The sequence below is a fragment of the Bacillus rossius genome, chromosome 1 (assembly GCF_032445375.1).
Source record: "Bacillus rossius redtenbacheri isolate Brsri chromosome 1, Brsri_v3, whole genome shotgun sequence".
NCBI lineage: Eukaryota > Metazoa > Arthropoda > Insecta > Phasmatodea > Bacillidae > Bacillus > Bacillus rossius.
In genome coordinates this window covers 179530949-179555902 of record NC_086330.1, presented here as the reverse complement: position 1 = coordinate 179555902, position 24954 = coordinate 179530949, and the positions used below count along the sequence as shown (strand labels likewise).

General features: G+C 34.4%; 1 protein-coding gene across 2 annotated transcripts in view; it reads right to left on the bottom strand.

Moving 5' to 3' along the window:
• Positions 1 to 24954, bottom strand: part of LOC134527140 (nucleolar protein 6) — a 227698-nt gene that overhangs the window by 93701 nt on the left and 109043 nt on the right. For both annotated transcript variants that reach the window (XM_063359531.1, XM_063359532.1), the window contains exons 13-14: positions 14391 to 14545; positions 7911 to 8074 (exon numbers count right to left, since the gene is read on the bottom strand). In XM_063359531.1, coding sequence (XP_063215601.1) covers positions 7911 to 8074; positions 14391 to 14545 — 319 coding nt within the window. The remainder of the gene's footprint in view (positions 1 to 7910; positions 8075 to 14390; positions 14546 to 24954) is intronic.

The following is a 24954-nucleotide window of genomic DNA, read 5'->3' as shown; positions in this document are numbered from 1 at the left end:
TTACCGTAGTTGTTTATTTTGTGTAACTTCGTAAATAGCAGGAGAATAAGCAAATAATGATTTTGCAGGTACGAAATTAATCTGCGCAGCGAGACTGGAAGTTTGTGGGCATTCGTGACTATCATGCAGCCAGCATCTGTTGTTGACGTCACGAGCCGTGACAGCGTTCCCAACATAGTGGCATTCCACTGCTGATATTTATTCGCGCGCCAAGTTTAGTTGATTGTTTTCGTAACAGCCTGTATGTATTATGTGCAACACATTTCTTTCTAGAGTTTGAAAATGCCGAATAATACTTTGAGTGCTCGAGACCAAGCATATCAGAATCAGAAACATGGGTTTTATTGTACTGACAATAGCACAGTTATGTGCAAATTTTTCAACTGTAAAGTTTCATGGGAAAGAAAAGATTCCATTGACAAACACCTAAAGTCGGCTAAGCATGTGGCATCGGCAGCCGAAAAAAAATGAAAATTTGAAGTTGCAAACATCTATAGCAACGTGTTTAAGTAGTGTAGAAATTAGGGAAAAAAACTGTGGAGCATTTGTGTAAGCGTTTAACTGAAACATTTGTGAAAGCCAACACTCCACTAGAGAAACTGGAAAATGAACACACGAAGAAGTTCATGAAAGAATTCATAGAAGGTAGGTACGTAGTTATTTCTTCTTTTCACTACTTATTTAAATTGTGATAAAATAAATTATCCTGGTGTATGTATCCCATTATTTCATAAAAGTATATTTTAAAAAGTTTTTACCATACTAAATAATATATATTTTTTAAAAAAGTAAGCCATAACATGCAACCCTTAAATTTTTTACAGGAGCAGGTGATATTCCATGCACAAAAGTGTTGCGTGAGAAATACCTTCCAGCAATTAGAACTAAGAGGGAGGAAAACATGAAAGCCAAACTTTTAGGGAAGCAAGTTGCTGTGTTGTGTGACGAGACTACCGACAAACGAGGTAGCTGTGTATTTGTTATTCTTTTTAAGATAATTGAAGCTTCTGACTCCATTGAAACTGTCGTGGCTGATATTCATAAACTTGAAACAGCAGATGCAAAGAGTTGTACTCAAGCAATTCTTGATACACTTAAGAAATTTGACATAAGTTTTGATAATGTTTTAGCATTAACTTCTGATTCTGCCAGGTATATGGTCAGGTGCTTTGGTACACTCACAAATATCATGGTGGACCATGTTGTAGTTGTTCAGTGTTGGGCTCACAAATTAAATTTGGTGATGAATGTACTCGAAAAGCACTTGCCAGAACTTCAAAATACAACATCTAAGGTGAAGTTATCATTTCTGAACACCAGGAAAAGGAAATATCTCTACAAGCAGTTCCTAGATGAGAAGTATCCTGGCAAGAACACTCCCCTTTTTCCTATTCCAGTGTTGACACGGTCATCCTGGTATGAATCAGTTGCATACATTGCTGACTATTTCATTAACATTGTTGAGTTCATGAAAATGGAAGAAGTTTTAATCAGTGAGAAATTCTGGCATTGAGTTCTTACCACAATCTTCAAAAGATCATATCAAAATTGTAAATATCCAAGCTGTGTTTGTTAAAGAAATCGGGAGAGATTTAGTTGACCTTATAAAATTGTTGGAAGGGTCTTCGTACCCATTCTCTCATGTTTTTTATGGCAAACTTCGCAAACTTGAGCAAACCCTACAACTAGCTGAAGATGGAAGTTTTGGTGAAGCAACAAAAGAAAATTTGATGACCTGTGAGAAAGATATTCTTAAAGCACAAATCACATCAGATTTAGTTACAGCATCCTCACATGCATCAACCAAGCTACTGTCTCTGAAAGCAAGTAATCCAGCACGAAACTTTTACGAAGAGCTCAGTGTTTTTGATCCAACAGAGATTTTCCAAGCTAGTATTTCACCAACACTTGGAAAAAGACTCAAGAAGATCTTCTTGCTCTCACATCTGGATGAAAATTTGTTGCTTCAAGGCTACACTTAACTGCAGTTTGCTGTCAAAAAACATGTGCGAGAGGAAGATAGTGCTGTAAATAATGTGTCAGTTTTAATGGGACTGTCTTTAAACCATTCAGAATTTTAAAGGGTACACTTAAGTCTATCTGGCTTCCGTTTGCAAATGCAGACAGCTAAAGGTTTTTTTCAAAGTACAGTAGAACCCGTTTATAGTGAACCCGCCTATAATGAATTCCCGTTTATTGTGAATTTCCATCTCAGTCCCGGCAAAATGGTGTGAGGTTATGTATTAATTTATTGGATATAGCGCACAACTTTTGTCAATGTTGATACGTTTTCCCGCGTACCACGAACAAATTTTGCCGACATAATGCACATTTATCTCTATATTTTCATATAATTACCAGTTTTTTCACAAAACGTCTATTCTGGATCACATTGAAGTTTTTCTCCGCAATACGCTACTCGATTGTCCACTGTTCATATTATAAACAAGTCATATTCGAGTGGCCTCGGTATGCTACGTGTAGCCATAAATGGTGATCAGTTTGGTGAAAATAAAAAATAGTTTTCCCTGCAAAGTTAAAGAATGGGTGAACGCGTGTACATTTATATGTTATCAAAATTAAAAATAAATTACTGCCACACAAATACGTATGTACATTATAGCAGCAAATTCAATATTTTTACGTCTCATTTTTATCGTTCAAGTTTCGGACATTTTGATCAAGTAAGGTTCGTAAGTAGTGGTGCACGGATGCAGATACCGATGAATCGTAATCGGCGATTATGGGTACTTACCGATTAATCGTAATCGGCGATTATCTTAACAATTACTTTGCCGATTATTTACGTCCCGGCGTAAAGTAGGTTTTTACCGTGTAATATTTTGTTACACATTTTAGGACAAAATATCGTAAGATTTGTATATATTACAAAATTCATCTAACCCCGTCATATCATAATTACAGATATTTCGTTTAGTTTAATAAATCTCATTGTCTCGAACAATAAAAAAATAAATTTTTCCTACACGTTTATTTACGTTTTGTCTTTTGTTCTGTCTTTTGTTTAGTGGCCTTGTACATTACCTATAGCCAGAGACGTAAAATAGATGGCACGCAATCAAAATACCACAAACAGTTGCAGTAGATTCTATGACAATCAATCTTTTCGAGTCGTAGTAGCGGTTCAAAATCGTGGTCCCGATACCTTCTAGTTTTTATCACTGCGTTTTACAAACTCGTTATGTGCATCTTTGGTAACATTATCCATTTGTTATTTGTATGTATGTGACGTAAAAAGTGAAAAAGTATTTATAATTTTATATATTCAGTCAACATAAATAAAATCGCATGTGCTAGAATAATTGGTTTTTTGGTCATTTTTATATAATTATAGGGAGATGGCGAGTAGGGAGAAAAAAAGTGAAGTGTGGAAACATTTTTCTATAAACTCAAGTGAACAAAATAAAGCAGCATGTTTACATTGCTAAACGGTAATTTCTTGATGCAACCTTATGTAATAGTCGATAATAATGCTAGTTTTTCGCAACAAAAGCTTACCCATTGTAAATTACAATTATTAGACTGTAGTTCAAGTTGTTTACAATAACAAATATAAATAGAAGTTAATTTAATTTACACTTTGCAATGACTTAATAGTGTATTTTATATATTTTTATACTGTTATTATAACTGTATTCTCAATTTTACCTAATCTTGTTATTAAATTCACATGGGAATAAAAAATTTTGTGTGCATTATTACACTTAAAAAAATTTCTTCATTATAATCGGTAACTGAATCGGTATCTGCTGATTATTGCTCTCATAGTCGGTAATCAAATCGGTAATCGGTAAAGTCATATCGGTGCACCACTATTCGTAAGACTAACACTAGATAGAACTCTGTCTACTAAATTTTTCCATAGAAAGTGAGAAAATTTCATTCCAGCTTTAGCAACTGCGATACTAAATTATATGTAGTGATCTTTGATGCGCCAGACTCGTTATTTTTCGTTTATTTACTTTTGACGGTAAAAAGAATTTTGTGTTATTAAGCTGCAAATGTGCTTCGATAAGAAATACGTACATAAAAAATGGTGAAAAACGCGGTAAAAAACATAAGGCATATCTGTGCGAGATAAACTGGACATTATTGAAAAGGTAGACTTTAACCCCACTTTCCCGGACGTGTTAATAGCAAAGGAACTGGGAATTACAACATCCACATTGAGTACAATATTAAACAAGCTGAACAATCGTCTTTCTCAAGCTGCGAATACGTCACAGAGTACCTATTAAACGCCTGAAAAAAGGAAAATACGCAGATGTTGAAAAACCATTAATAGAAAGTTTTTACATGTATAGTGCATTAAAAATAATATCTGCATTTGCTCATAAAACTGTTGCTTTGAGTATTTTCATTCGTTCTTTTCTTGTCTTAGGCCTATGTGTAGTTAAGATTTTGCTTTTGAGTAATTATTGCCAATATAAAAGTTTTCCCAGATATAAAGTTTCCCCTCTATAGTGAACATATAAACTACTCCCTTCAGATTCATTATAACAGGGTTCTACTGTATAACACTGTTCTTTCTGATAATCGCCACAGCCTCTCTAAGGTAAACTTACAATTACTAAGTGAAATGTTTTGAAGTATAAAAGATTGTAAAGTAATCTGCTTTAACACTGTGTTTTCTATAGTTTGCACATATGAATTTTTTTTAAATGTCTGTTTTGTGTAACTGTTTTAGATTTAATTGGCTGTTATTATGCATATTAGTCTATTCCTAGTAAACATGGATTGTTTATTAAATATGTAAAATATTATAGTCAATAACTGCAAAATTTAGTCAACATTTAAAATACCGGTAAAATTTCCATTGCATAACGAAAATACCGACTTTAAACCACCGCTTTTCTAATTTGAAAGTACCGCTTTTTGCATACTGAAAACACAGAAATTTTCCAGGCCCTATAAATAAGTAATGCTCGCAGCGGGGCCCTGTCGCAGTGGGTTGACACTTGCTTTCGTCGCTGCGAGGCAAGCTATGCTCGCTGTGGGGCCCCACCTTGTGCGGTGTTGCCAAGACGGCCACATCATGCGCGTTGTTGCATTTTCCGGACGCGTGAAATTGTGCGAAGCTGTTTCTCATTTATTAATGAAATTGTAGATGTTTTCTCATTGTTTTAGAACAAAATTACAGGTGTGTAATCTATCACTATAGCGAAAATGAGCCCACGCTGCATTCGTTATTTCCGAAATTTTTATCCTACGCAGCATATGCAAAACTGACGGTGCCAATGGCAATTATCGTTATAGCGGACTTTACGTTATAGACAGTATTCGCTACAACAGACTTTCACTGTAAATATGTTAATTACCGAAATTCGCAAATCCCGGTTACGTAAAAATGAGGTTCTACAATAGCTTAGGAATTATATATACGTCAAATTTCCATATTTTCTAACATTGCATAGGAAATGCATTTTGCAAACTTACAAAAGCAATGAAAGAATCGGTCACACTAGATTCCAAAACCATTGTATTCTGAATCCTAAGATTATAGTGAAATCTATGGAACCGACCAATTCCGGAATCGGAATTGACCCATCACTAATAAAAATACAGTATTATTAGAAATTTTTAATCAAAATATAATATTATTTGTTACACATAAAAAACAACGTATGTATTATGTTACAAAACACTAATCCAAATTTCTTAATAAAGCATCGTAGTTTCATAAATGTTAATACTGTTTTAAATTAAAATTGTTGTGAATGAGTTCTCCTTGGTGTAGCTATTGGTATTGAATAATTAAAAAAATTATTCTATTTGAAATGTTGGATCCAATATCACACTATTCATAAACATCAAATATTTTTCGAATACTCGTAGACTCCTACTATTAATGCAGGAATGCATTTAATTTTGTTACAATTAAAGGAATTATGACATGTTTGTGTTACTTTCATGCTGCCTTGCCATACAGACCAGAACTGACTTCCGAGGGACACCCTCGCCATAGCGCTTGCCTCCTGGCCTCGCTCTTCCTTCCACATTCCACGAGCTGTCGTCGCTAGGGTAACATGGTTGCTACAGAAATAGAATTTTAGAATTCCTTTACTTTTCCCTGTTTTCCAGAAATTTAAGGGAAAAATTCCCTGACTTTCTTATGAAGTACATACCATAAATATTAACGTGCATATGATTAAATGTAATATAAAAATTTCAACATGAGGTAAAATAAGGTTTTTTTATTGTGTTATTTTGACGGCAGAATTGCGAATGTGTTTTTTCCTTCGACATGGCTGGTAAGAGCTCTTTGGCTCATATTGCTGAGTTGAATACTTTTGTAGCACAAAGTGCAGTACGCAGAATTTATGTTTTTAGCAGAGGGTTTGATATGCTGAAACTGTGACTCCTTGAGCCAATTCTCCTTAAAAGTAGTTTTCTTCGACATCTCTAAGCTAAAAAAAAAGTACATATTAATATTTTCAGGTTAGGTTAAAAAATTATTGTTTATGAATTTTTAAAAAAATATTACTACACAAATACAAAAACTATTACAAATTCACACCTAGCAATATAACGGGCCTACTTAGAGAATTACAATAGCAGCATTATTACATGCAACATGCAATACTCTTACATTCTTACAATGTTAACTAACGATTCTGGGGAAAAACATGTTCAGTTATGCATATTTTTTTATACACAATGTAAGTGTCACGCAACAGAACTCACGGATTATAACGGTTGAAAAAAAAAGTAATTAAAAAAATAGTTAGAAAAAATGCAAAAATATAACCGCAGACAAAAGCCACGTGTTTTCGTATCAGCTTGGTAGTTTTCAAAATGACAATTGGTGTTGCTTCTTTATCAAATTGCACTTTATTTTCTTATGATCGCATCAAAAACTAACTTCACCTGAAACAACGCCTTTAAATTCACGTAATAAACTTTGCACTCATCTTATTCCACGTGAAGATAGCCTTCAAAAGATAAACGAAGCCATGCCCGTTCTGTAGTTCTCTGCATGGAACGGAACAAAACACAAAGTCTCAAGGGCAAATTAAAAAGGATCAAAACACGAACAAATGAAGGCCGGGTTTGCTAGTGAACAACAAAGTCTCAAGGGCAAATTAAAAAGGATCAAAACACGAACAAATGAAGGCCGGGTTCGCTAGTGAACAAACGAGTGCCTGGATTGGCCATAAGTTATGGTGGGTGGTTGTAACAGCCAATTGCAACGGACAATCGTAGACCAAGTAAAAAAAAAGTTGCAGTTGCCGTGTGGCTTAAGCAGCAGCCTTTTAGTGGAGTCGTTCGGTAGCAGTACGAGCGCATCAAAACAAAGCTTTTTTTGAATTATAAGCAACTTTAAAATTTATAGAATTCGTAGAATTTTCCCTGACCATTTTAATTTCCCTGACATTTCCTGGTTTTCCCGGTTTTATAGTCCTGTAGCAACCATGGGTAAGAGCTTGGTAGGAAGTAGGCCCAAGACACAGTAACTCCCCCGCCACCAGCTGGTTCAACAGTCCGGCCGGCGACAACACTCCTGCTCCAACTAATGCCACTATTGAGGGTTAAAGACTACTGTTCTCATATAAAATCTTTTTGCTGCTTATTAATTGTAACTGCTATAATTTGGTTAAATAAAGAGATACGTAGTTTGTAAAACAGTACAGGTAATTGGGAAGGAGAAGGTGAGGATGATTGATACTTTTACACATCATCACTATGTGCTAATAAAATGTCCGAAATAATTACTTTCTCAACCTTCTAAGAGCAAAATCAACTGTGGCTACTCATGATTCTCCGCATGAATGCATTTGGAAACACCATCCATCAGATCCTGGTCCCCAAAGCCTCTTTAAATTACATCCATAGCAAGATGGACATGGAGATGCCACATGCTGATACACGTCCAATACAAATCTCTTCACCTGTGCAGAGCTGCAGTCAGCGTAGGCATGTGAACTATGGCTTTCTCCAGAGCTAGAGATTCTTCTGTGTCAACATACGATGTCACGCCTTGGGGCGACACTTGCTTCTTCAGAAGCCCAACTTCACTAGGATACGCCAACTGCAGCCGGAAGACAAATCCATTCTGAATACAAAAATGAAACCACGTTAGATGCTGAAACTGTTAGGGTTGGGTGAAAACCATATTTTAAATTCAATTTAATGTCGAAAATAATCTTTAAGTCGTTGCCCAAAACCAAACCAAAAATTATTTTGATACATAAAAAAAAAATTGGTTGTCTGTAAAGTCGGTTTACGGACGATAGTTTAACGTGACAACGTCATAACAAAACATTGATGAAATGATTGCATACTTTTATGAATAAAATTGAATCATTTTTATTGAATTATCACTATTTTGTATGGATACAAAGAAGGAGTGAAATGAAATCTACAATTTAATTGATAAATATACTTTTAATTGCACTCATTAGTTCAAATATGTTTATTACTTTAACGAAGAGATTATTTTAACTATAACTTTTATACATGTTTGCTATTTAACTTCTTCCAATCTGTGTTATTCTGTTAAGGATAGGACGATGATAGGAAAAGTAGGAAACGAATGGGAGTGTTTCAAGTTTAATGTGCCTCGAAACAGTTAAATCGATGGTTGTTCCAATCGAGTGGAAGAGAGATAGATGTGGCGCAAGCGTACAATGAGTGTAACGGGACACAGTGTAATGGGACAATGTGTGCAACGGGACACTTTTTCGTGCGTGCAGCCGGCGTTCATCAATTTATTAGACGTTGTCACATCAAAAATTAGAAATTTTCATTGATACAACTTTGAGTGCTTGTGTAAGTGTTTAATCAGCACATCCTGCATTTTACACACTACTGCTAGCAAATAAAAAGCAGAAATTCTAAACACAAAAATTACTTTTGTGATAGTTATATTAACTTAAAATTTAAATATTTAGCTACATTAGACAATATAAAATGTAACAAAGTATCTTTTCAAAAATTTTAAAACAGGATGTTAAGCGAATTCTAAACATTTTGTCAGGTATTTTGCTTTTTCATTGTTAAATGTGTAACTGCTATATAGCACTTAACAAACACAATCAGTCTTAAAATTAAGTACAAATGAAAAATACCCTGGCTGTTTCTCTCTCCTGTTTTAAAGTAAACTATACAGCTCAAATGAGCAAAACAATTTAAACAGCTATGTGTACTTAGTAGAGTCTTACTCTTCTATACATTAATGTTTTTATGCAATGTAGCTTAATTTTTAACAAAATCTCAGTAGTAACTAATAAGGTGACCAAAATATCTTTAGCTATACCTCTATACCCCTCAGAAGATGCATCTGGTTAAAGAAAAAAAAAAAAAAATTATGTGTGTCTCTAATCAAGAGTAACAGTGTCTGTTTACATTACAAGCAGCTGGCCACAATTTAGTTTTATTTGTTCCTATGTTTGGGTCACAAGAAAAATAAAACTTATTTTGTAGGCGATAGTATAGAGAAAAAAAATTTATCACATATGTAGATTTAACATTCATATGTTTTTTTTATTTTTTAAACTAACCAACATGTAGGAAAATAAAATGCTAGTACAAGATTAAAGTATTCCTTTAGTTTTCTTTCCAATGGATACCTGCTCATGTAAATAAATTAACTTTTTTTGTCCCTTTTGTGACGTGAGGTGACTTTTGTAAGCCACGTGGAAAAAGATAATTGCCAAAATTCGCTCCCTCCCCCTCTCATGGAAGAGTGCCTCCCAGGCCCTGTGAGGCATGGAACCGAGAAGAGATGACTCAATGAGGTCATTCAAGATGGTAACACACAACAGCATAAGTCCATGTTGCTGTCGAAGGAACTGACCATGGTCTGCATTTAAGGCCTTGTCTACCCGGGCGCACATACGGTGTGCAGAGCTTCAGAAACAACAACGCAATTTGAAAACTACTCCAAGATATTAGAGTGGGGTCTGTTTATGAAAAGCATTTAAGAGTACTCTGTTTTCGGATTTCGTTTCTAAACTGTATTTTTTAAGAGTGAAAATGGCAAACTAGTGTTTTCAGAATCAATTTTAGGAATGAAAATCCTAGTAGAGATTCTTGAAAGCAATCAAGGGTCTTGCAATAAACCTTTATCTTCATTTCACCGCCATAAAATGTTACAGGCAACACTAAAATCTCATAGTTCCACTGTGCCTTGCACTTAGAGGCAATACCATGCTAGATGTACCAACCAGTGAGCGTCACACTTATCATCCTGCCTCACTAGCAAAAATACACCCCTGACTACACGGGCTTCTTAAATTATAATCCCAGGATATTCCGACAAGAAATCAGGATTGTCAGACCAAGATTCAAAGCAGAGCACCGCCGAAAGTGAGTTTAGTGTCTTACAACTGCACCAGCTCACTCAAAGGCAACAACAGCTAATACGGTGCAGGTGAGCAGTGTAGTCAAGTAGGCTTATGCCAATCCTGTTTTTATATCTGACCCGAGATTAAGGAATGAAAAATATTCCAGAATGTAAAATATTTTATGAATTAAATTTAAACATACAGTGAAACTATGGTTTTTAAACTTCACAGGAATCCCAAGAAAAATTGCAAAATAGAGTAAAATGCAAAAGAGTAAAATTAAAAAAAACTGAAATATATAAATCATAATCACAGATTATTTATTAACTTATGAAAAATATGTGTGGTAAAAGTAACGCTGTTCAATTTGCAAGGTTTTAAAGTAACTATGAAAATGATTAATGGCACGATTTGAAGTAAGTAACATGGTCATAGATTCAAAATAGTGCTCTTTTTTCATTTTCATAAATTTTTATTTTTGGGTATGCACAAAGGCAATGGTACTTGTGTAGCATTAACCACAATGCTACAAATCAATAATATGAAATCTGGAAACAATAGTTCAGTATTAGTCTTTCATTCATAGTAGGGGTGTGCGGGAATAGGTTTCTATACTGCGGGAAATTTTCGGGAAAAATAAAATTTTCCCGCGGGAAACGGGAATTTTTTTTATCAAAATAATAATAAAAAAAAGGAAATATTTGACTGATATTGAACCCTAGTATCAAAGGAATCATTTCAAATTAAAGTTAAGTCCTTTAAATTAGGGATGGGTCGATTCGATTCGCCAATTCCTCGATACCACTGATTATTAAAAAATTTGGGTACTCAGTATCGGGCACTAAAAAAGTGCAAGGTAGGTTAGGTATCGGTTAAGTTAATTAAGCAAATACAGTAGTAATATATTTTCGTCTGAGCTTTTCTTACATACATATTTTAATATATCTTACCTGCCGTATGCGCATAAAATTCATAATAATGCTCATTATTATTAAATATTAATTTTATACGAATAAAAAATAAATAAAAACAATGATACCGGGCATGTTTAACCTCTAATTAAAACTCCACAATCGAAGAACTTTATTCCTCACTAATGTATTAAACGTAAATAAATTGTAAAAAACTAATTAATTTTATTTACAGTTAAAAAAATTCCATTGTTTTTTGTGAAGAAAGTGACGGTTATGAAACGAGATCACATCACGTATCGTCACCATTTTAGTTGTGATCCATTCAAGGATGATGGCCTCCACAAAATCTTTGGTGCCCATAAAACAAAGTCAAGTCGAAACGTATCGAATTATTGATTCGTTGCGTACGGGACAAATTGTATAATGAAAGCAACAATCGATTTTAAAGAATTCTCTGGCCATACCGCCAACAGAGGTTCGTGTTTATTACTTGCAAAGGAAAACAGTAATTCACCGTCGTGCTATTGAGGTTACTGTGAATTGTTACGCATAATATTATGCTATTTATTTGGCACAAATATTGTTTTGCTAAAACTATTTTCAAGTGTTTTGCTAGTTTGTTAGTAAAACGAATGTTCGTCGACTGTCGTTTCAAATTACGTGGCGAATGGTCTGATATTGTATCAACATGTCTAAAGTTTGGGAACATTTTCGCATCAATAGTGAAAATGACAAATATGCAATTTGTAATCATTGTAGTGCGCAAATTTCACGGGGTGGTACTTCCAAATCCACAACCAATTTAATAAAGCATTTGAAATCCTGGCACACATTACTACCAGAGAAACAGAGTAAACTTTTGTTTACAGCACTGTCACCAACCAAGTCACAAGGTACCACAGAAAAAGTAGTGCTACCTTTGAACCCATTTTGAACAAGATGTTATGTTATCGGCTAAATGTTGAACATTTTTGTGTACAGCCTAGTACTAGCAAACAAACTTTATGTGAAGATGCTTCTTCATTGGAAGTTGAAAAAAAAACCTGAACATTTAATCCTAAGTTTATAATTATCCTTTATGCATGTTATTATCATTACATAATGCATTCAATTCTTAAGTAGTTTTAATTATGTGACCAGAATTACCAGGAATCTAAAACTGGAATGACTCGGAATCAAGAATCAAAATTTAGGAATCGGTACCGGTATCGGAATCGATAAAAATGTGTACTCAACCCATCCCTACTTTAAATCCTTCTTTGTAAATCTAAATGCTATAATTGTTATTATTATATCTTAAAAAAGTTGTTTTTTCTGTTTTGGTGAAAAAAAATTAGTCCTTCGACATGGTCAGTAGTAAGTTTCTCCCATGTGCTGTAACAATATTTCCCGCACATGAAAATACTCTCTCACTAGGTTTACAAGTAACAGGTTGTTCGGTTGCGACCTCCATTATTTGTAGGCTGCTAGTTTATTTGTTTTAATATACAACAGTATCGAAAATGAGGAACAGATACTTTGCAAAAGCCTTAAAAACGTAACTTCAGCCGACAAAGCCCGCGAAACTAAACAACTATTTTATTTTTCCCAAAGCAAAATCATAGATTTTTAAATACTCTTGAGCAGTGGTGTAAAACTACGTGATTTCATATTTTTCACAGTGCCAATACAGTTCTCTACATCGCCACTGCTATTAAGTAATGAGAAAGGTTACGCTTCATTACGAAACGCAAGTCTAGTATTTCTTATATCTTTGGCGAAAAGGTTGGATCGCGGATGTGTTTTGTTTTCGGTTTTCTTCAATGTACACACAGTGGTTTTAGGTTAAGTGTTCAATGATGACTGCAAAAACGTTATAAAACTATTCACGTATCTTCAAACATGTATCCTCAAAGAAAAATATTTATGAATGCATACAATATGTAAATGTACTCCATGCACGTTTATGTTATTTTATTCCAATTAGATATGTGTAAACGATTATCATAATTCACTGCACACCACAGCTGTCGCTACGATCGGCATACGTTTAAAAGATGTTATGCGCTGAAATAAAACGGAAACTCTTCGAAAATGTACGAATCCATAACAAATATTTTTATAAAAACAGTTTGAATTGATATAAAACATGTTTTACATGATTAGTAGACATTTGTAAATTTTTAAACAATTTCCCGAAATATTCGGGAGTAAGAAACTTCTTGCCCGGCATTTCGGGAAGCCTATTTTCCCGACTTTTTTCCTGAAGTGTCGGGATCCCGCACACCCCTACTTCATAGCCATTCTCATAACTGCCTTTTTTTCTTAACCCGAATTAACATAGAATAGAGGTTTATATTATACAGCAATATCTCCGGAGCCAGAGGCGTTTTTAATCTTATTATAATTGAAACTTATCTTCTATATTAATAACATTATTATTTTGTAACTCAGAAAAGTAATTAGTGCCTTCTTCGTAAAGCAATGTTCTGCCCAAAGTCCATGATTCTTTTAAACTGTAATTTATTTTTAGGTAGTTTAACCTCAAAATGTTTACATAATTAATATGGTAAAATTGATTTTAATTTAACAGAATAAAACGGTAGTCAAGCACACTTCAATGGTGAAAAACCAATTATTTTAATGAACATCCAGTCATCCACTATCATGAAAATAACTATTTCCATTTGCGCTCTGTTTTCCAGAAACAAATTATAACAGGTGTACTATGTTGCAGAAAACAATTAAAATTTCTGAATAAAACTTCTTAGCTTCTTTTCGTTTAAATTTTTGTGAATGAGTGCAACTTACTGTAACTATCAGTAATAAAAATTTCCAAAAATTTTTAGATTGGTAATGTTAAAATGAATTTAAAATTATTTAATTTGAGTTCCAAATTTTTGATTGTCCCATACCCCACATTGCTCAGTATTTGCCTGACATCAAGGTTTTTTTTACATCTTTCTATAGAAAATGTCACCCTACAAACAACAAAAATGACAGACATCAAGAAAAATAGCTTTTAAGGTACGAGAAATGTATATTAAAAGTAAAAAAAGATCTCTCCAAGTAATGCTAATGTACCAGCTATCTCCACACAAAATTGTGGATTAGGCAATGCAAACTGGGCATAAAATTACACTACTGCAACATATTGAATTTCAGAAATTTTAGTATTTAACGTACATACCTTCAAAATGTCCACATGTGTGGTGAAAGGCAGTGCCGTTGTATCACATTGCTCAGATAGCTTTTTAGCCAGTTCAATATAAAATGCAGCTTTTATACGCCGCACCGCATCCAAATCGTTGGGCCACTTGTTACTCAGCGCAAGATGAATGACACCTACAGACATTAATTAAACTGTTTCAAGCTTCTACCCATTACAATAAAGCCATGTCTAATTACTAGAGACAATTATTTATGGTTTTATTTTCTGCTTAATTTTGTTTTTAAAACAGGAGATTTTGTGTGTTATGAAATCTGTTTATTAAAAAAAGATAGCATATTACTGAAAAAAATATGATACTTAAATGTAATTTCTCCAAAACAAGTGTCATTATGAATGATACATGAAGCACTTTTTGTAACAAAATAAATTTGTTAGTATGTATTTCTGTGTTTGAAAAATGTTTTAAGATCATAATGTAAAAAAATGAGTAGTAACAGTTGCAAGATTTAGAAAAAATAAACTCTTTCCAAATTTTTTTTATTAAATTGTGGTACAAACAACATGCTAAATAAATTACTTTCATTGATTTAATATTTAAAAGATAAGTTATTTGAGATTAGAGTTAAGTTTGATTGAAAATGCAAATTAGTTACGAGATTTTAATTGCATTTCGGTGCTTTTTGTGCCTGTGTATTAACTTGAATTTCGGTGTCATATAGTGTGTTGGCATGCTTATTATTTTTAGTTTTAGTAATTTTAATTTTATCGTAATTCATCATATAATCTTGTTCCTACAAATTCCTTTATGATGCTAATGTAAATGTTGTTCAATTATTTTACTGCAGCTATTATTTAATTTTTCAATCAAAATACAACAATACTGCTTCATTTATTCACATATCACAAGACAAAGTCTTCAATCAGGGACATTCGGAACAAAAGCCATGCCATTAGCAATTTTGCCAGATTATCGAACATCAATATATCGTTTTAACGATAGTACCAAATGTGAAAATGTGGAAAGTAACCCACCAAAAACAGGAAACATTGTACTGAAATGAAAACTGACAGTAACAATAAACTCTGATGCAAACTAAAAACACTGGCAGTGGAGTAATGGAACCGACAGCCACAATCCACCCGAAAAAACTGAACACGAGCGGCTCAAATTGGTGTCGGATTTCAGAATGTGGTGAACCATAGATACATAAATATAATAAATAAGTGTGGTTAAATTTCATTCTTAAAGGTGAATTAACTGGTAATCTCAATTAAGAGGATTATGCCTGTGACACTTTCTAACTCTTAACTATCCACCATATTCACAAGAAAAACAATGAGTTACTTTCAACTTTCAGTGAATTTTTTTTTTCTTTTTTTTTTTTTTACATTACACACTACATTAAAATGTTTACCTCTATTCTGTGATGCAAATCCGTAGAATTTGCAAGGGGGGCCAGCGCGGCCCAAGAGTTTTGCGGGCGAGTTTTAACCGACACAAGTACCTAATCTCTGGATACGGTGCTTGTATGTTGTATACTGCCCATATTTTGGCCTACATTCATGCAATAAGCATACAATTTTTCACAAAACATAGTTTTGACTTTTACGTTCATCAACCCCGTTTCACAATCACGATTTTGCAAGTGCAAGCGGACCCCCTCAGTGAGGGGCCTGCTGGATCTACCTGGATCTACCTGGATCTACATCCATGCACAAGAGTTGTCGAGATGTGACAGATAAGTGTTGGGCAGCCACATTACACTACTACAGCCAGACATCTGTTGAGTAGGGCATTAAAGTATAATATTCATTACCATACTTTCACATGTACAAAATCTCTATCATTAGAAACATTAAAGTAAATCCTAGTTTCTAAAAATAATTAGAAATTTAGAATTATTAACAGGAAAAACTTATTACCTAGGAAATTTTCTTAAGTGGGATTTCCTTAAGTGTGTTTCATTGTATTTTCTCATTTGCTTTGTTGCTTAGCAGCAGGAAATTATTAATCTTTTTATACTTCTTGAAGAATGTGTTTTAAAATTAAGATTCCCCTTAAAATTCATTAAAGAGGAAAAGTTAAAAACATATTTTTGTTTTATTATCTCATAAAGTCATGAGGAATCACCTGCTGGATAATGTCGGTGTTGTCCGGAAATAACCTGTATAATCCTAAGTAAAAATACGTACCAAAATTCAGAATTACTTGATTTTTATACATGAAATGGCACCAAACATTTTTGTTACATACTCAAAAGTTGGCTAGATGCCCAACCATTTGTCAGATGGTCAGGACTTCATGCTAGTAAGTAGCAGGTTTGATTTCCAATTTTTTTTTACTTGTAGAATATTTCTCTTTTGTTTTGTTGTCCTCCTCCATCCTGCAAAAGGCAGTGCCAAACTAGGCCTATGAGAAGCTTCGACTCGAAGCTCTTTTAATATTAGATTTGACTTCGCTAGGAAATTTGCTATTCATTTTATTTGAAGCTTCAGTTCTGATGCGAAGTTTTGAGTGTGATGTGAAGCTTTGCGTTAGTTGCAAAGCTTTAAAACACCGGAAACCTAAGATTTGCTCATCAAAATTTTTTTTGACGTGACAACGTCTAATAAATCGATGAACGCCGGCTGCATGCACGAAAAAGTGTCCCACTACAGATGTATCCTGTTTGCTCATTGTACGCATGCGTGGCATCTCTTCATGCTCATTGTACGCATGTGTGGCATCTCTCTTCCACTTGATTGGAACAACCATCGATTTGACTTTTATCGTCCACCGATTTTCAGCACAATCGGTACAGTTGTTTAAAAGTAATGTTGAAAATTCTAATACGTTTTGAACCAACAATGGTGTTTTACAATTACACATAATAATTCAAATTACACCCGGGATCTTATGCACAATGTTTTAAAAAATATTGTAACACATTATAAATAAGTTTGGTGTATTTGGGATGCATATTTGTTATAAAATCGTGTTAATATTATTCCCCTATCGTGAACAAAATTGTTATAAACATGTATATAACATCTGAAACTAGATTATTTTAGTATGGCCTTGTGGGCGTGTGGTTAGCATACCTAACTTTTGAACTAAAGGTTGTCGGTTCGAAACCCGGCTGCTGCGAAACTTTTTTTTGTACTTGTAAAAATAAATACGGCGCACGCAACATTTCAAAAGTAATAAATATATTTGAATTAATGAATTTAAATAAAAGTAAATTTATTAATTCAATTGCACATTTCATTTCACTCCTTTGTATCCATAAAAAATAGTGATAATTCAATAAAAATGATTCAATTTTATTCATAAAAGTATGCAGAGGTAGATTTTATCATGCAAAAGATAGAAAAATTTAAAAAAAATTCTTCCTCAAAGAATATAATATTTTTAATGCCTAAATGGTTTGGTTGCAAAAACCTATTACGGCTCAGTCTCAGGCCGAATATGATATTTCATTTTCTTCTGAATCAATCATTTCATCAATGTTTTGTTATGACGTTGTCACGTTAAACTATCGTCCGTAAACCGACTTTACAGACAACCAATTTTTTTTTGTGTTGTTTATGTATTGCTTGAACAAAGTTGTTAATTAAAATAATTCAAAAGAAGGCACTCCATTTGCTTTTATGAATGCTCAATATGAATATTATGCAAGGTTTTTTCATAACTTTAATGAATTGATGTTATAAATAGGGACCAATAGATTAATCACTTGATCAGTTTAAACATTAAAAATATTAAATGATTTTTTTCCTTTACTTCAATCTGTATTTTATACAATAAGTGTAATAAAGCTTAATCAAGAACAAAATTCACAATTGTTAGGGATGGTGAATTTTCGTTTTCGCGAAATAGATGCGAAAATATGCTAAATTATATTTTTTCCGCTATAAAATGCGAAATCTAGACTATTCCGAGATAAATGCGAAATCAAGGTAAAAAACGTAGATTCGTCTTCACTCTACACAATTTATTTACTGATTGTATTTCGTTTCAGTTCAGTATCAAAAGAAACCATCATTTTATGGCGTATTCAGCACAAGTATCTTATTGTCACGTCATTCACAACACTATTGTTCGTAAATATTGAATGAAAAATGGCCATCCGTGCCTCGCGATTGTAAACAAAGCAAAGAACAACTAACTGGAAGAGTGTCCATCATCTTGCAGAGTACAAGTTTTTAGGCCACCATATTGCGACATCTCTGCTTCGCCGCACCCATTTTCTGTCTGTGTTTCACGTGAAAGCCGCGTTCTTGTGTAGTCTGAGGAAGGTGGTGTGTTTACAAATACGTGCATACTCGTGAATGTGTTGTGTACTGTTATTTCTCGTGGTAAATATTAGACATCTGCGAATTGTGATTTTTCAGTTTGAATCGAATTTCAAAAAAATACACGAGTTTCAAATTGTTTTCGAATCAAATTTGGGAATATTTATTAAAATAACATAGATCATAAAAATTTTTTAACATACCACCTTTGAAAAACTTGTCATATAATTCACAGTTTAAGTCAAGTAACTAAAATTAAAGTGAGACTATTTTGAAGAAGCACAACTTGATTCTCAAAAATTAAAAAAAAAATTAAAATTATATGTCTATAAATCACTTCGCAAATCATTTCAAATTGTCATGGAGAAAGGTGAGTTCATCGACATGGTGCGGCAACAACAATTCTCTGCGGCTGGTAACTATGTTGCCTACTGTAGAGAAAACTCTCTCACTTGCCACCTTATTTAGCATGTTTGTCTTTCAAGGATAAAAATATTAATAAAAATATCACAACATAAGGAAGTGGTACAAAAGAAAAAAAAATTGGTTGTCTGTAAAGTCGGTTTATGGACGATAGCAGACCTGCCAACTCTCACGATTTTGGTGTGAGGCTCACGATTTCAAGGTCCATCTCACGCCCTCACGCCAAAATAGTGTTTCCTCATGATTTTTTGGGGCCCCAAGATTTTGTTTGTAAAAGTTACAAAACAAGTTTTACGAAAGCTTACAGTAACGAGTTTCCATCAATACTCGAGTCACGTAACGGAAGCAATTTTGCGTTTTGTAGCGTGTGCCGTGCTGATTTTTCTATCTCGCATAGTGGAAGAGGAGACATTGTGAAACATGTCACTACATAAAAACACAACTAACACGTGAAGTGTATTGCTTCCAATAAAAAAATTAATTTTGCTGTGAACAGTGATAACAGTGTTACACGAGCAAAATGTTATTTTACATCTTTTTTAGTTGCGGCCCTGAATGATCACTACACGATAGCGCTAAATTATATTCAACTAAATTAAATCTGCAACCTATAATTTGTTGAAATAAATTTTGAAGCTGAGACCATGTAACACATGTCCTACAGGTATGTCACTTAAATTTAAAGATTCTCATTTGTTGTTTTTTATATCTAACCTGTATTTATGGGCCTGAAAGTTTTTATCGAGGACCTCATGATTTTTTTAATTTGAATGTTGGCAGGTCTGCGATAGTTTAACATGACGTCATAACAAAACATTGATGAAATGATTGCATACTTTTATGAATAAAATTTAATCATTTTTATTGAATTATCACTACTTTGCATGGATACAAAGAAGAAGTGAAATTAAATCTACAATTTAATTGATGAATTTACTTTTATTTGCACTCATTAATTCAAATATGTTTATTCCTTTAACGAAAAGATTATTTTAACTATAAATTTTATGACTTGATGTAGGCTTTTGGACATATGCCATTGCTTATAGAGCATCCCACTCTTAGATTGCAGTGTGGAAGTAAATGGGCACATTCTCTCTCTCTCTCTAACACACGCCGATTGCCGTTAGCACTGTCCTTGTTTCTTCGTGCGTTGTTGCCAAATATCAAACGAAATTAAAATTTTAATTTTTGGACCAAGCTTTTTTTTCATATTGTATAGCATCGAAATACGCTTCAGGCAATGCTTATTTTGAATACTTAACAATATTTTAAGTGTCCGAAAAAATTAAAAAACATAACTTTTTCGTTGTGAACTGTTTTGAAGTATTTCGATATGTTTTACATGAAAAAACAAAAACCTACACGTGTATTTCATTCAGATTTTTTTATTAATAAATTAATGCCTTAGGACGCCACCGAACAAATGTTAAGACAAAAACTGTACAGGTTTCACTTAAATAATTTTTTAAATGTATTGAAATGCATTTTCTCACAAACTGACACATCAAAAAGTTGACCAGCGGGAAAAATTTTTTCTATTAAAGATAGATGGGGGACGAAAGCGTGAAAAATGTTCACAATGAATTGTATTAGTTTTTAAAAGCAGCTCCATCTCAATTGCTTCTACAGTTTCCGTGGAAATAGCTGGTTAAAGATGTGCCTTATCAGTACACGAGCGCGAGCTGCCGTCGTAAGAGGAAACAGGGTCGTGTGTTTAGATAAGTGGGGTTCTGTCCTACAAGCAATTTCAAATACATGGCTTCCTTAGTCAACAAAAATATTTTAATCGATTCTTGAACATAATATGTAAAATGTATAGGGATGGTCGGGTACCCGAAATTTCGGGCAGTGTTTCGGGTATCAAGTATACCCGAAATTCCGGGCGGGTATTTCAGTGCCCGAAAATATCGGGCACCTTGGAAAACGGCAATACCGCACGGCGCAAGTAAACAAAGCTTCTTTTTTTGGAACGCGCGGCAGCTGCAGGAACATGCCACGCCGCCGCCGTCCCGGCACCAGCCGGTGAAGTGAGTGTGCGTGAGAGATAAGATAAAGAAGGTGCCCGGTCAGCAAGTGTGTTTGTGGGAGGGGGAGACAGAGATAAGAGAGCGAGCCCTGCACCTGCAGCAAGCGGAAGTGGTCAAGGTCAACATTTACCGTTACTCTCGCTGGCTGACTAACGATGCAGGTGGTCGCCCGCCTCTCTCTCTTTCTCACACACACACACACACACACACACACACACACGCGCGCGCGCGCGCGCACGCACGGCGGATGCTCACTGCTCAATAGTCACAAAGTAGTGTTCAAGGCCGGTGGAGCTGCTTGCTGTGCGCGAGAAGGATTATAAGCTGACTTTAATTACACACATTGTAGTTGCGTGGCATTTGCAGAAAGTGGTTGTGAATTGTTTCTATTTAATTCATGTCATTATTTTACCAAAATGGATACCAGTGGAAGTGTAGGTCAATCAGCAGTGACAATGAACCTTCAAGCAGCTACCCAAACACAATTTAGTTAATAAGCACTTTATTTCCAAGATTAATATGCACTCTATTTTTTAGTTTAATGTTTAACTTTCATATCAGTGCGGTATAGTAAATAAATAAAAACAGTTCAGGTTTGTCAATGCAAACTTAAGTACGACTATTTTATGTTCAAAATTTATTTCATTAACTGATTTTGATGCCCGACCGAGATTGCCCGAGCCCGAAAATTTTGGACAATTACCCGCCCGAAGTCAAATTTCTCTGCCCGACCATGCCTAAAATGTATGAAATAAATACGAAGGAATTTAATAGTGATCATGGTACAAAATTTTGAATTATTTTTCTATCCTTCTCAACACCAAGCATCTTATCAAACATTGTTTTAGACAAAGTTTTGGAAAAAAATTATGATATTTACAAACAATTCAAACAGTTTTGATAAGGTGTCTACTAAGGCAGTTACGTTTTTTTTTGCCCGGTGAAAATTTTTTTCGAACCCATGCAGTTATGGCTGGTCATATCAAAAATTTATTTAGAAAACATTTTTCGGCATTAGGTACTCCGAGTTATCATACGTTAAAACGGATTCGATATTATACATATTATGGGAGTTGTTGTGATTTTTCTGTTTTTCAAAAAATCTTACCCATTTCGAACCAATTGTTCGGATTTTTCCCATAACTTACTCGACCGAGAATTTCCATTACCGTATTTTATTTATCATTTTGGACATGACTTGTCCAAAAATACGGCATTCATCGGGCCCATGAAAATGTGATATATATATATATATATATATAAATATATATGGGAATTTTAGAACATAAAAGAAAACTATAAGAAATTTTCATTTACAATAGGTAGTTTTTATTTGAAATTTACATAAAAGTGGCATTATTATGTGTATTAGTATAAAATGTTATAAATTACGATATGATTTCTTAAAATGCTTCTTGTTCGATCCGAATGACAAAGACACGCATCTCCTGAAATTCGTAATGTGTTAGAGATTTGGCAACAGCGCGCGCCATAAGCCGTGTACTGCAATCTAAGAGTGGGACGGGCTATAGCACATGTATGTCTGCAGAAGAAAACTACAAAAAAACACAAATGACAAAAAAAAACAAATTAAGCAAAAATTGCTGTTGTCAGGATTTAACGTCACACAATATTCCACAACAGGAATATGGTCAACAAACAAGGAAAAAACAAAGAAAAATGGAATAACAGAACAGAAAAAAAAAAACCACAAATGATGACAGCACAAATATTCCGAACCCAAAAAAATTCAACACAACAGTTGAAACGAGACAAAAAACACAGCAAAACGAAAAGACGAAACAAACACAATAGATTTCCAAAAAAACCTAAAACAAAAAAGAGAAACGAAAAACCCCTAAAAATGATGACAACACAAAAAATATTGAACCCAAAAAATTCAGCACAACAGTCAAAACGAGACAAAAATACGACCAAACGAAAAGACGAAACAAACACAACAATTTTCTAAAACAGAAACAAGCGACGTTTCGGGAACTGCTATCTGCTCCCGTCCTCAGGCAGACACACACATGGTACGGAAACACAGGTGCGACTGAGAAGGGGCTGGAAAAATGAGGGTATTTATCAGAAAATGGACTACATCTTGCTCAGCCAATGGCAGACAAGCTGGCTCCTCATTGGTTGTGCACCATGGAGTTAAAGCAGTTGGTTATTGTAGGTTGAGTATTGGCTATTGTTTTGTGCTGCAGGGATGTTTCTCTCTTAATCAAAGGGATCCACATATTTTTTAATTCAATGCTCTGCTGGCTGAAAATATTTTTATTGCTAATAATGAAAGCTGATTCTTTGATTTTCCTTTTTATTTTACGGATTCCTGTATGAGTGGTGTGGAGTCTTCCCAGAGAATTTTGTGGCTATTTTCCCATGTATGTTCAGCAAGTCTGGATTTTAGGGTTTCACCCTTCTTGCAGTTGTTTTTGTGTTCTTTGATTCGGGTGGATAGAGCTCTGCCAGTTTCACCTATGTACACGTGGCCACATTCACAGGGGATCTGATACACACAGTTGTGGGTTTGTAATGTTTCTGTGGCTGGTTTCACCTTTGTAACAATGCTTTTAATAGTAGATTTAGAACGGAAAGCTGTTTAGAGTCCATATTTGTTTCCCAGGCGTCTTATTTTTTCTGAAAGCCCTTGAAAATACGGAATGACTAGAGTTCCTGCCGGTTTATCGGTTTCTGTGGGTTTGAGTGTTTTGTTGGATTTCATATGCTGTTTGATGATGTTAGCAGGGTAACCATTGGCTATGAGTTCCGGGAGCAGATAACAGTTCCCGAAACGTCGCTTGTTTCTGTTTTAGAAAACTGTTGTGTTTGTTTCGTCTTTTCGTTTGGTCGTGTTTTTGTCTCGTTTTGACTGTTGTGCTGAATTTTTTGGGTTCAATATTTTTTGTGCTGTCATCATTTGTGGGGGTTTTTTCGTTTCTCTTTTTTGTTTTAGGTTTTTTTGGAAATCTATTGTTTGTTTCGTCTTTTCGTTTTGCTGTGTTTTTTGTCTCGTTTCAACTGTTGTGTTGAATTTTTTGGGGTTCGGATTTTTTGTGCTGTCATCATTTGTGGTTGTTTTTTTTTCGTTCTGTTAGTCCATTTTTCTTTGTTTTTTCCTTGTTTGTGACCATATTCCTGTTGTGGAATATTGTGTGGCGTTAAATCCTGACAACGGCAATTTTTGCTTAATTTGTGTTTTTTGTCATTTGTGTTTTTTTGTAGTTTTCTTCTGCAGACATACATGTGCTAAGCAATGGCGTATGTCCAAAAGCCTACATCAAGTCATACACTCCCATTGCACAAATATTTCAAAGATAATATAACTTTTATACATGTTTGCTATTTAACTTCTTCCAATCTGTGTTATTCTGTTAAGGATAGGACGATGATAGGAAAAGTAGGAAACTAATGGGAGTGTTTCGAGTTTAATGCGCCTCGAAAAAGTCAAATCGATGGTTGTTCCAATCCAGTGGAAGAGAGATAGATGCGGCGCAGGCGTACAATGAGCGTAACGGGACACCGCGTAATGGAACAATGTGCATTATGGGACACTTTTTCGTGCGTGCAGCCGGCGTTCATCGATTTATTCGACGTCACGTCAAAAAAAACAACAAATTTACCGTTTTTATCGCGTAAGCATCGCACATTTTATTCTAAAATCAAGTTTATAATTAGGGGTGAGACCGTGGGTTCACTCTTAGCTGAGTTTTGAAATAAACAAACACCGTTGTATCACTGCGCCACGTCAGCAAGTGATAGGCTGAATTCATTTTGCGCGCCAAGCACTAGTTGCAACACACAAACTTCAGTACAGTCAGTGATAATAAAATAACGGAGAAGTAATA